The sequence below is a fragment of the Heterocephalus glaber genome, unplaced genomic scaffold (assembly GCF_053883595.1).
Source record: "Heterocephalus glaber isolate CG9 unplaced genomic scaffold, H.glaber_assembly_v1.0 deba00001442, whole genome shotgun sequence".
In the NCBI taxonomy this organism is placed as follows: Eukaryota; Metazoa; Chordata; class Mammalia; order Rodentia; family Bathyergidae; genus Heterocephalus; species Heterocephalus glaber.
Window position 1 is genome coordinate 55605668 of NW_028258296.1, and position 13646 is coordinate 55619313.

Sequence of the window (13646 nt, forward strand, 5' to 3'; positions counted from 1 at the left end):
GAGTGGCCTTTGCAGCTAGCATCATGGTCTTGAATAAACATTCTGGCCTTGATAGGGTTGAAGGACTTTCAGGGTTTGAGTTGCTGAGAAAGTACAAGGGTAGGGTAGAAGAAATACATAGCAGCTCCAAGGCACAACAGGCCAAATTAACCTTGTAGCACAGTCTTGAACAAAACATTTTTAAAATGATCAACATATCTATGTGAAGAGAGCAGCTCTGACCCAGGTTAAGACAGTAAAGGGAACAGGCACACTATGAAGACAGAGACGCCAAACGTTTCATCCCATTTTAGTCATCTGAGATATCGGTAAGCCCAAGAGAAGAGTCAGAGTTTTCAGCAAAAGGTCCCGAGTTCGAGTTCGATCTCCGGTACCAAAAAAAAAAAAAGTAGCATCTACGGCAAAGCATCTACGGAGATTAATATATATTACCCAGCTATGTGACCTCCAAAACTAGTAATTTTAAGTTGCCTAACAGCAAGTGAAGCCAGGGGGTTTATTTAGGTTATTTTCTTAGAAATTCTCATTTGGGCTGGGGATTTAGCTCAGTGGTTCTGGTGCCTTCCTCACAAGCGCAAGGTCCTGAGTTCAATCCCCTAGTACTCCCCCCCCCCAAAAAAAAAATATATATATATAGAAATTCTTCTTTCATGCAAACAACTCTGCTTCTGTGATTTTATTAGGGTCTTGGGACAGGTCTGTTGAAATATGCCATGGTACACAATCGTTTATTGCACTGAGTTTATTTTGTCATTCCAGCATTCTGTCCCACCACTAACTGTCCCACTAGATACATGGGATTTTGTTTTGTTTTGTTTTTGTCGCATCAGATATTTACTTGGTTAGTTATAGTTGACAAAAATCTCACTTGCCTGTTCACTTTTCCCTCATTTATAGTTGTGCAGTTGTATTTGTGGAGCCAAATAAAATCTGTAACATTTAGAACATAATGCTTGACCTATGACCTAAATCGTTAGGATAATAATTTACTGTTACTTTTGTTTTTTGCGTTGTTGGGGGGGTCTAACCCATGCCTTGTACAATCCCCAGCTCAATAATTAATTTCATCTTATTATTGTAATCATTATATTAGGTGGTTTACCACTGAAAATTAGACGTTGGGTGTCAGGCCTCACCTCTTTCGGCCTCGGAAATAGAAATGCTACTTTGCATTACATTTGTTTTCGGATTTTCAGTCCGCAATACCATAACCGGCCCTTCTCGGCCCAGAAGGGCCTAAGTAAGCCCCGCCTCCCGAGCTCCAGCGACCCGGCCCCTGGCGTCTCCCCGCCCACTTCTAGCCCGAGGCGGGAAGCGAAGGACGTAGGTGCTGATTGGCTGTCTGGAGCGCAGCTTGATGGCGTCAAACCAGGCAAGCGACCGTCTCGGACAGTGCCCCGGGGCGAAGGCTACCTGCGTGAGAAGGCTGGTTGCGGAGCTTGCGATGGCCTTGGAGAGCTAAGGCTCCAGCCCTCCTTACATTTATACATGAGTTTCCTAATCGATTCCAGCATCGTAATTACCTCCCAGGTGAGTCACCGACGCCCTCAGCGCATCCCCGGGCCTTCCTTCCAGAATCGCGCTCTAGGGCCTCGGCGTTGCGGGCTGGCTGGGGTTTCGCTGCTCGCGCCCGCCCCACCCTAACCCTCAGAGCCCAAGGATAAGGTGGGTTCTGCTGCATCCGCTTCCCTCCGCTCAGGTTGTCTGAGGCTGGCTTTCAGCCAAGGCTGCAGCTACTGTCTTTCCAGTTCATTTGTGGGAGGGGTCAGCTGGGCTCCACGTCCAGAGCGGTTGCCGGGAGAGGGGAGCCAGCGGTCCCTAAAGTTCCCCGAAGCCTCCGGACTGTGTCGCTGACCCAGCGATTGAGGAAGTTGTGGTTCCAGGCGCTGGTGTGCGGCGCGCCAATTAGGGCTGAAAACTGGGGACACGTGTGGGGTTTGTTCTTCGTGTCAGATCCTGAGTTGAGTGCAGAGAGACATTTGCTGCCATCACTTATATCAAATATTGGGGTTTCCTGTTTGCACTGACACCTCACCCCTAATTTTCTGCTTGCTATTCACCCTTTTCGGGTCCTTTTCCGACCTTCGTTACTTCTCATTTGGTCACATTCATTCATAGTCAGCATTTACCTATTTTATAAAGCTCTGAGAGTACAAACATACAGAAGACACTTTCTCTGCCCTCTAGGACCTTCATCTAGTGAACTTCTTGCTTTTACCATTTCATTTGTTGTTGGTCTGTTTTTTCTCAAGCTCTTAGAATAGCAGTGATATCATTTAAGTACTTGTGAGTTTATTTCTTAAGATCCTGTACTGTCCATAGCTGTATACTCAGTTCCAAGTGCAAGCACTCAAATAATTGTTGGCCAACTGTTACCAATTGTAGAAGCTCCGACTACCTAATTATTGGCTGCCCCCACCAATGTACACAATAATTTAAAGTATTCTTAGTTGTTCTTTCTTACAAATGGCAAATGAAAGAAATAATGCCTTTTGAAAGCTTAAAGTAAGCTAAATCTGGACTTTTGATGTCGTTTTTGTACTGCTTCATCCTAATGCTTTTGTCTGTAGAGCCCTGTCCTTGCCTCTTGAAAAACTTTTATAACATTTAAGATATTAACCAAAAGCCATTCATAGGGCTAGCACTCTAATAAATAACTTTTTCTATTTTTTAAATTTACTGTCTTTAATTTCTGTTGTTTTTATTGTTGATCATACTATTCAAATATATCAGTGTACAAAACTCTGGACATGTAGCTCTCTTAAAACCTTTTTAAGGCTTCCTACTATCCCTGATGACAATACAGTACAGTTTTTATCCTTAATACCAATTCGAGAAAAATACTTAAACAGCATTTTTCATTTAGAATTAAAATAAGAATGTTAATAGAAAGTTGCCATTGCATTGCAGCTTCTAAGATTTTTAACATTTATATAATTGAAAAGTTGAACCAAGAAATAGCTTTCTAATCTTTTGTGCCTTAATTTCATATACTTTAACTTTCATACACATAGTCACATAACTGTCTAACCTGCTCAAAACTAGGACTCAAAGAGTCCTTTGCATCAGATATTCTCTGTCCAAATATATATGTAGCTACTTTATCATCATTTAGGTATCAATAAAGATGTCACTTCGGGATGGCTTTACCTGGCCTCCTATCCTCAACAAAGTACCCTTTCATCCTGGTCACCTTCTTTCTCATTTCCCTGTTTTATTTTCTTTTCACATTTATCAGTGTTGTGTATTTCTTTGTTATCTGTAGACTCTATAAAGTCCACAGTGTTATCTTTCTTATTCTCTTCTGTATTCCGTAGTGTCTAGATCAGTTGCTGGTCCATAGTGGAAACCTAGAAATATTAATTTAATAAAAAGCTCCTTGCTAGGGAGATTCACTTACTTTCAAAGCAACCTCCCACACCACTTTTCCTTTGTGTGTGTATGTGTTTGTGTGTGTGAACTGAAAGGTTTATTTGAAATGTCAGAAATCAGAGGTCACATATCAAAACTTGTGAGCCTCAGACAACATCTTAGCGTACCAATTGTTAACCATGCCACGGGAAGAAGCTGAAACTCTTTAATATGGCTTATAGGGTCACCTAGGTTGGACCCTGACATTGAGCTCTTCAGCCTTGGCTCCCACCATATCCTCACTTCACTTTAGACTTCTAAACTTTTAGTTCCTTAACCTGGCCATGCTATCGTGCCACCAGATGTCTAGTCTTCTCTCTTTTTAGGACACTCCCCCTCCCCCATATTCCTTCCCTTCTTTGTCTTGGCAAACTCCTGTTCAACCTTCAGATCTCAGCTTGAACATCCAAAAAGCCTGTCCCGGACTGGATTAGATAGATAGATTAGAAAGATAGGTGTTCCTATACATGCTGCTGTAATGTCCTTCACTCCCCTTATAACAATGCTACCATGATGTTTTGTAATTACTTGTTGATCTCCTCCTTAAATTATAAAGCCCCTAGAAAGTAGCATTCGTGCTTTATTATTCACTGTTCTATCACTAGGACCTGGCACATATTATGCAACAAGAAATATTTGTTGGGGGACGGGAGTTTAGCTCAATGGTTCTCGCACCTGCCTCGCAAGCGCAAGGTCCCGAGTTTGATCCCCAGTACCACCACCACCCCCAAAAAAGAAATATTTGTTGGCTGAGTAAAAGGTTGAATAAATGATCCAAGAAAAGTGTCTTTTTCCAGTTAGTCTTTAATACTAATAGCCATTTTTTTTTCTCTGTACTGATTTTCAACCTACAGGTCATTTTTATAAAAGCAAGTATTAGCCAACATTTTGACCCCTCTGTACTATCGTGAGACTTAACAACTCCAGAGTACACTCTGAGTCCCAAGGCCAAGACTCTACTCTGCAGTTCTAAAAGCATTTTTTTTTTTTTTACAGTATTGGGGTTTGAACATAGGGCATCACACTGGAATTCTTATTTATCTTAAGTGTAATAAATCATCCAATTACTTTTTGTTGTTAAGAGGTGAGTGTCTCCCTATGTTGCTTAAGCTGATCTCAAATTTCTGGGCTCAAGTGATCTTCCTGTCTCAGCTTCCTTTAGTAGCTGGAACTAAGGAAGTGCCACTGTGCCTGGCTGCAATTACTTTTGTGTGTATGATTTTTAAGTCTTTTAGAAGCTTCCTTTGTCAATGGGAAAGGAATCAATGATAAAACATTAAAGGTATATATCCATTTTTCTTTTCATCCATTCTCTAGCCCATCATACAAATTTACAATTTTTACTTGTTTTCTCTTCTTTGTCTAAAGCCTCATTTTAGGTGATCTTGTTAATTTTTTTAAAATTATTCATTTCCACAGTCTATACCATTCCCAATCACAATTGTCCTACTTCTCTACCTTAATTATGGCTTCAGACACAGTTACCTAATGTTGCCAAATAGTCCAGGAAATTTTTTCCTCCTTCTCTGTTTACCCTTTTCTGCTTGAACTGGATTTGTGGATCCAAGTTACTTTCTCGTACCCTCTTGTTCCTGTACCTTCTGACTTAGTCACTTTCCTCATAGCTGGGAGAAAATACCCAACACCCACAAATTAAAGGAGAGGTTTATTTTGGCTCATGTTTCAGTCCACAAACTGACTAGCTCCAATGCAGATGGGCATGGCTGAGGAAACCTGGCATCCTTGATGCAGAGAGTGTGAAGGGAGGAGCTGAGGAGGGAGATAAAGCCTTCTAGGCCAGGCCCCCAGCAACTCACCTCTTCCAGACTCCACCCCCTAAAAGCAGGTCAGCTATAAGCCTCCATAATCTAATCACCTTCCAAAAGCCCTGCCTTTGAGCACATGAGGCACCTGGAGGTAATAAACCATAACCCCTTCATATAAAATTCCACAGTTGGATCATTATTTTGTTGACTGCAATGTAGGGGCCTGAAGTCAGCTGTAGAAAATTACAACTGTGCAGTTCACCAGCACAAGTTTAACCCTTGTCTCTTCATAACTTTAATCAGCTGCAGTACTTGTTCTTTTCTCCTCATAGCTTCTGAGTCTTTATTACTCTCCTCGAATCCCCCTTCTCTGTTCATCTCCTAGCAGATGATCTTGTCCCCTACTTAAACAATAGAAGTGAGACCAAAAGATGTGATCTCCTTCTGCTTCCTACATTTTAATCTAAGAGGTTATCCATTTCTACAGTCATTCTCAACTCCTTTCCTCCCATGTCAGAAAATGAGGTACCCCAACACCTCTCTGCCTTTTACTTTACTCATACTTTTAAGAGTGGTTTTTAATATTTTAAGGGTGTGAAAACCTTTGAGTGTGTGAAGAATATCTTGGAACTTCTGAAGAAAAGTGCACATAACCTCAAAATTGCACACAATACCAGATTTTAATCCCAAATTACAACTTCCTTCAGCTCAGGTATTATCTTCTCTGGAAAATCTGATCTAACCCCATACAGATTGGTTTGGTCTCCCTCTTTCATACTGTTTCACAATAGCATGTACATGTCTGTGTCATTGCACATCCATATTACATTATATATCCATATTACATTATTTATTTTGTGTTTTTAGCACTGTATTGAGTTTCTTGAGGGTAATGACTCTCTCATCAAATTCCCAGCATCTAGTAGAGCATGTAGAAATTACTACAGAATTTTGAGGTTGAATGTTACTGATTGATGACTATCTTTGACTGTAGCGCATTTAGCCACTCAGCAAACATTTACAGGGACCCTGCTGTATGCCAAGCAGTATGCTGGGTGCTGAGGATACAAAAATATTAAGACAGACATAGTCCTTGTCCACAGAGTTTGTTTGTTTGTTTGTTTTTAAGCAAACTTTATTTGAAAAAGTAAAAGTGAATGAGAGAGAAACTGGCTCTACAGTGTGAGTTTGGGCAGAGTAAAATAGGAAAAATCAAGATAAAAGTACACCCTGGAGACTATCATGAGGAAAGCAATCCCAAGCTCTTGTTGGCATCTGTCTCCAAATCTTGAGGAAACCCACGAGAACTTCTACACACAGGTCTTCAGAGGTGGTGCTGGGATTCCATGCCACAGGCTAACATCTGGTCTATGTTGTCCTATGGAAAACCTGATCGAGGGGCTGAAGGGAGGGCAGAGGAATGAGAAAAAAATAAGAAACAAGATACATCATGTAAAGGTACAAGATCCCAATGATGAATGTAACTGTATTGTATACCTAAAATACATCAATAAAATCAATGGAAAAAAAAAACAAACCTGATCCAGTTCTCATGAGAAGTCCATATGCAGGGCTTTGGGAACTGTTCTATGCATGTGTTCCACATCTTGTAATAAACAGGTCACACCTCATCCCCAACCAGCTTTGTGACATCCTAATCTCCTGTCTCATTTCCCTCTGAGAGACACAAATCCTCATAATTTTTTTTTTTTTTTTGGTACCAGGGATCAAACTCACAACCTTGCACTTGCGAAGCAGGCTCAGTGCAACTGAGCAGAATCCTCAGCCCAAATCCCCATAATTCTTTATACGGTGCTGGAGGTTTCTGTTTTTTATTGCTTCTTCAAGCTGGAAGGGGCTATAGACCCTACCTACTGGCCATTATGTACTCTCCAACTACCTTGGGATGCTGTGATTCACTGGCTGGGTTAAATAAAGAAAAACTTGTCAGAAAGCAACAAGAGTTAATGACCATCAACCTTCATTATTAGCCTAAATATGAGGAGTAGATTAGGGTTAGGATTAGGGCAGATAAGATTTCCATGCTTCCTGTAATGGCACCTGCAGTCTTGCTTTTTGAAGAGAAATCTCAGGTTTTCCAGAGGCTCACAGGAGTAGCTTTCTCCTTTTAGGTGATCTTGTTCTTCAGACAGTTCCAATGTGACTGCCTTAGAAAGGTGAATCCAGTTATCTATCTCTGCCACCTTGACTGCAGTGGGTATGGCAAGGATTACTGAACAGGGCCCCTTCCATTCTCTCCCAAGTTTTTACCAGCACTTGGTCTCCAGGATGGACAGTAGGTGGTCCTTCTGGGCCAGGAGCTGAGGGGTCTCTCTTCCCATACATTTGGATAGACTGTTGTACTTGGCCCAGATTAACCACTTACCAGTCCAGTTGTTTAACTACAGGATGACCAAAAAATTTCATATTTACTTCATTAATTTTTTTTTTTTCTGGTACGGGGATTGAACTCAGGACCTTGCGCTTGCGAGGCAGGCGCCAGAACCACTGAGCTAAATCCCTGGCCCTTCATTAATTTTTATAAGGTAATATAACAAGAAATATAAAAATGACAATGTTATCAGATTTATTTAATACAATACAAGAGTTGACTGGTTGAAAAGACACCTTCTTGAGCAATGCTCTGGATAGTCAGTATGTAAACAAACCCATTGCCCAAATGATGCATGGGGTAAACTGTTCAGTGGTTAATGAGATATGTAAGAGCCTTATGGTTTCTGGTTCTATCATATCAGAGAATAGAAATGTCCTCCTGTATAACTTCTCAAATGGGCTCAAACTTAGCCCAGTTTTGGGCATGTTACAAACGCTCATGAGGGCTGGGTATTTAGCTCAGTGGTTCCACCGCCTGCCTTGCAAGCCCAAGGTCCCAAGCTTAATCCCCGGTACCAAAATCAAACACTCAGCACTATTGATAGAACTCTGCTGTCTCTTGGCAAAGTTTTGCCAGAGCTCACTTTAGGGTCTGGTTGGCTCTACCTTTCCAGAAGATTGAGGCTGCCAGGAGGAATGGTGGTGGTACTTTATTCCTAAAGGCTTTGCCATCCCCTGAGTTATTTGGGACTTAGAAAAAGGACCATTGTCACTCTAGAAGGATTGAGGAAGTCCAAATCTAAGCATTACTTCTTTAAGAAGCACTTTGACTACATCTGTAGCTTTTTCTGAACGGGTAGGATAGGCTTCAGTCTATCCTGTGAAGGTGTCAATTAGAACCAACATCTGTTTAAATCCTCCACATGGTGGCATATAGGTAAAGTCTAATTGCCAGTCCTCCCCAGCATTTGTTCCTCTCTTCTGTACAGGTTCTAATTAAGGAGGTGGTTTGGGGTTGCCCAGGTTATTGTAGGTACAGAGCAAGCAAGCTTTGCACACCTGTTGGCTGGTTGCCATTAGTCCTAATCCTGTGAAAACTTGAGTGACCATTTCCAGTGTAGCATCTCTTCCCATGGGGAAGGAATCATGAAGTATTTTTATAGCCTTCCACTGTGTCTCTTGAGGAAGGACCAGTTTGTTTTCTAAATACCACAGAGTCCCTTTTTAATTCCCCCATCCTAAGGCCCATTTGTTTTGCTGGGGAGTATAGACTGGCTTTTCCTCAGGAACTGGGAGTAAGGGTAGACTCTTTATGGGATGTAAGGCTGCCCTTTTTGCTTCCCTATCAGCCTTTTGATTTCCCAAGAATTCAGACATGCCACTTTTGTGCCCTTTATAGTGCATGACTGCGATCTCCTTGGGAACAAGGACTGCCTCTAGGAGTTGTAAAATTTCTCACCTGTGCTTGATAGATTATTCTTTATTAGTCAATAAGCCTCTTTCCATCTACATTGCTGCATGGACATGTATCAGAAAGGCATATTTGGAATCTGTAGAAATAATTAACCTTCTGCTTTTTTCCTTTTATCAATAACCAAGTAAGAGCTATTAGCTCTGCCTTTTGAGCAGAGGTTCCTGAAGGAATAGTTTTAGTTTCATTGACCTATTATGAAGTGACAACTGTATAACCTGCCTTTCGGTGTCCTTCTTGGACGAAGGCACTTCCATCAGTGAACCATACCTCTTCAGGTTTTTGGAGGGGCAGATCACTGATGTCCTGCCTACTTGCATAGCTCTGGGAAATGACTTGTTCACAAGAGTGGTTACCTTCTGGGCCTGTAGGCATTGAAGAAGTAGGGTTAATAGTAGTGCAAGTGTTTATAATAACCTCACATGTGTCTAAGAGCATGGCCTGATACTTAGCTGTTCCCCTGTTAACTACGAGTAAACCTTTTGTCTTCAAAATAGCTCTCACCTTGGGCTGGGGATTTAGCTCAGTGGTTCTGGCGCCTGCCTCCCAAGCACAAGGTCCCGAGTTCGATCCCCGGTACCAAAAAATAAAAAATAAAAAAAATAGTTCTCACCTGCTGGGGAGTCAGGACTTCTAATTTCTTTACCAAAGTTGACTTTGCAGCTTCTGTTAGTACAACTTCAAAGAATCTCTGATTGGGGTCCCTTGATCCCAACTGTGGCTATAGATCCAGAGAAGGGTTTTCTAGAGAAATAAGTCAAAACAGAGTGAAGCAGGACCGGAGATTTAGCTCAGTGGCCCTGTGCCTGCCTTGCAAGTGCAAGGTCCTGAGTTTGATCCTCGGTACCAAAAAAAAAAAAAAAAGAAAAGAAAACAGAATGAAGCAATTGAATCGGTTCACCCATGACATCTGAGATTATCCAGGGTTCCTCGGAGGAGACAGTGATGTCCATGGATGGGGCATTGCAGGGTCCCCTGTGCCTCTTCAGTCATCAGAGCAGGAAATAAGGGTTCTGGCTAGCCTAGCCCCTCTCTGAGAGTGGGACACTCAAACTTCCAATGCTAGGACTCAGGAGCATTACCTGTCTCACATACTTATCAGGGCCCAACTGGAAGCTTGCTGCAATCTTATGCCCAGTGTATAGTCCTCTTACACTTCGAACAGGAACCTTTTCCCTGGTTGTCCCTGGGTTTTTCCTTAGACGATCTGGGTGAGTTTAAAGCATTGCCAACTTCAACAACTATAATTTTAATCTTTTTCTTTTGTCCCTCCTCTGGGTCCCAATTGTTGAACACAGAAAAGGCCACACATCCAGCAATTGGGCCATAGGGGTCTGTGGGCCCATCTGAAGTTTTTGTAGCTTATACCAAATATCTGGGGTGATTGACAGATAAATACATGGACAACAAGGACCTACAGAGTGAACATAAGCAACGAGAAAGAAAAACAAAAGCATACATGCCCTTCTCCCATCCCTATGGCAGGGCCAAGAAGCCCCTCCTTGGTACCTTGAGAAGAGTCCCCTGATTCCCGGCCTAGGGGAGAGAGCAAGGGAAAGAGAGAAGAAAAACAGCCTTTTGGAGAGAAAAATTGAGTCCAACACGGGCCTTACCTTGGTCTCTGGTACCTGAGTCTTACTCCTGGCTGAATACACCAAAATGTTATCTGGTAGCTCCTTCTAAAAGTGGTTCACCAGATAAACATTACTGGGTTTTGAGTTGCTCAGCTCTCCTGAAGTTAGATTCCAGGTTCTTATCTCAAACAAAGAACTGAACAAAAAGGCCAAATTTTATTTGAAAAAGTAAAAGTGAAGAGTGAGGGAGAAACTGACTCTGTAAAGCGAACTTGGGCCAAGTAAAAGAGGAGGAAACAAGATAAAAGTACACCCTGGAGGATGCAGGGTGGGCTTTTGTAAGGAAAGCCATGATAGCAAGCCTCATAGAGTTTATAATAAAAGGAAATTAGACATTGCAAACCTGTGTGGTTTGATAAGAGAAGTATAGGGTAAGATAGGGTTATATCAAAAGCACCTTTATCTTTATTCAGGAGGATGAAGAAGGCCTTTCAGAGGGAGCAATATATTTTAAGACCTATGGTATTGTAAATGGGAGAAGACTGGGGACAATTTCCTGCCGTGGGATGCCAGAGTTCCCAGTATGAAGGAATGTGTCCAAGAACAAGAGGAAGCTCCTCCACGTGAATGAAAATGTCTAGTAGGCGGGAAAGCTAAAGAGGAGTCAGTAGGAAGACCTCAAAGAATTTAATAAAATTCCCAACCAATATAAGTAAAAAAAAAAAAAAAAAGATGTTGTGTCAGAGCATGTTAGTGTGTGTGTGTGTATAGAAGGTTCTGTTTACTAGTGAAAAACCAGCTTTGTCAACTGTCACATGGCTGTTGTCACTGATGCCAAAACTGACAAAAGCAGGATCCTGCAGTCTCATGTGGAAACCCCCTTGTATAGATTAATCAGGATGGTGGAGAAGCTAAGAAAGTTCTGAAGGAAAAAACACATTTAAAAAAATACTAGTCTTTCTACTGTTCATTTATTTTTTTCTCAACTTCTTCCCTTGAAATATTAATTTTTTTAAAAATACTTTCAAACAAGTATCATCTATAATAAGCAAGTTTCAGAGTCCTGGACCAGGGATTTAGCTCAGTGGGACCTTGCCTGCAAGGAACTGAGTTCAATCCCCTGTACCAAAAAAAAAAAAAATGGTTTCAGAGTCCTTGTCTGTTTGCTAACTGTTTTGGCTCACAAAATGATTTTCATAAGACCAGGGAAATACATACATACTTCCTTTTTTGTCTACCTTAAAACACACTCTATAGTATGAATGACTTCAAAGATGTAAGAGCATTTAAATACCTCTCTCCAGTGTTATGAGTGGATCTCATCTTTAATCTCTGAAACACATGTCTAGCTGATCTTTTATCATAAGATAATGTCTATAAGGCCTTTTTCGAAAGAAGATGCATATTAACATTCTGTGTTCTTTTTCCTCTAGATACTTTTTTTTGGATTTGGGTGGCTTTTCTTCATGCGCCAATTGTTTAAGGACTATGAGGTGAGAACAAATCGTTATGTTATATGAATGGAGAGTCTTTTAAAAGGAGACAAGAAAACATCCTCATTAAAGAAAGATCATGTTCACTTCCAAGACAGCAAGTTTTTGCCAAATGAGTACTGTGTAGCTATGAAGCTGCAGAATATGATTAGGCTTAATAGACTTTAAAACAACAAAAAATTAAGTCAAAAGTCCAAAAGCTAATAGCAAGGAGTGTCACCCTTGTCGTATCTGGACACACACCAATAGACAGTTACTCTTTGGGAGAGTAATGTCTTATAAGTGTTCTCTTTCCTTTGTCTCTCTAGCCCTGAATTACCAACCTTACATTTAAAATTAATATCAAAATCTCAAAGTTGATCTGGTTCCTATTGTAAGCCTTGGATTCAGAAAATCACCACCCTAGACTGTATATATTCTAATTCTTTTTATTTAGTAATCAGATCAGTGCTTATGGACTACCTTTGGGCCATTTCTATTATGTTCTACATTAAACCTTTCCAGGGAGCTTGGGTAGTTTCTGAAAGAGCCCAGAATCCTGGAGATTCTGTTCAATACTTTAAGTCTTCCTAGGTAAGGTTCCAGAACTGATCCAAGACATTGGGTGGGGTCAGTGTGCATCAGGAATTCTATGTGCTACTTCTGACTCTGTTTCTTCATCTGCTTGTGCTTTAATTATCAGCTCAAAATTTCAAGCAAGGAAATAACTGACTTCTGGTCTCTTTCTGGCTTTTACTAGGTGCGTCAATATGCTGTACAGGTGATCTTCTCTGTGACTTTTGCATTTTCTTGTACCATGTTTGAGCTTATCATCTTTGAAATCTTAGGAGTACTGAATAGCAGGTGAGTAAGAGTACTAAATAACTCTCTTGAAGAGTCTGTGCTAATTTCTTTATGGTAGAAGAGTCGCCTGGATCCCATAACTGAAAAAAGAGCTACCATTTGTCTCAGTCACTGCAATGAGCACTGTAAATATGGGTCCTAGGCATCTAGTAACTGGTTTGGCAAAGATTATGAATGAAATACAGGAAAAAAAATGACTGTTGAAATAAGACTGTAAGAAACTAGGTCCCAGGCTTCCCTTAGAGAAGTTTTATTTTTCTCAGGCTGTTCTCTAGCTGAACCCCAATAATGCCGTTTCATATTGAAAAATCTCTGAAAAGATCAGAATTCCTCAGAACTACTTAACTCTATTCCCTTTCAGATAACAGCCCTGCTGGTTTATTAGACAACCTATCTAAAATATTTCTTGTTTGTTAAACTACAAGTATCTGTATGAGGAGTTCATCAGCTAGGCTATGTTAGCTTGTATTGTGCTTTTTTTTTCTTTGCAATACTGAGAATTGAACCTAGGACCTTTACACTGACCTACATCCCCAGTCCTTTTTTTTTTTTTGGAGACAAGGTTTCACTGAGTTCCCAAGGCTGGACTCAAACTTGCAGTCCTCCTGCCTCAGCCTCCCAGAGTGCTGGGATTACAGATGTGAGCCACCTCACCTAGCCTATTTGTACTAGAATCTTTTACAAATGAAGTCATCTTTCACTCTTGTCAGGAGTCAGTGCTGATCTAAGCTTAAGTTTAGTATAGGCCCCTGAC

At 41.1% G+C, this 13646-nt stretch overlaps 1 protein-coding gene across 4 annotated transcripts in view; it reads left to right on the top strand.

The window, feature by feature from the left end:
- Positions 1-1332: 1332 nt before the first annotated feature.
- Gphra (golgi pH regulator A) overlaps positions 1333-13646 on the top strand; it is a 44764-nt gene continuing 32450 nt past the window's right edge. For all 4 annotated transcript variants that reach the window (XM_013075500.3, XM_013075501.3, XM_004853902.4 and 1 more), the window contains exons 1-3: positions 1333-1530; positions 11990-12049; positions 12789-12892. In XM_013075500.3, the coding sequence (XP_012930954.1) occupies positions 1489-1530; positions 11990-12049; positions 12789-12892 (206 nt within the window). In that variant the 5' untranslated portion in view covers positions 1333-1488. The remainder of the gene's footprint in view (positions 1531-11989; positions 12050-12788; positions 12893-13646) is intronic.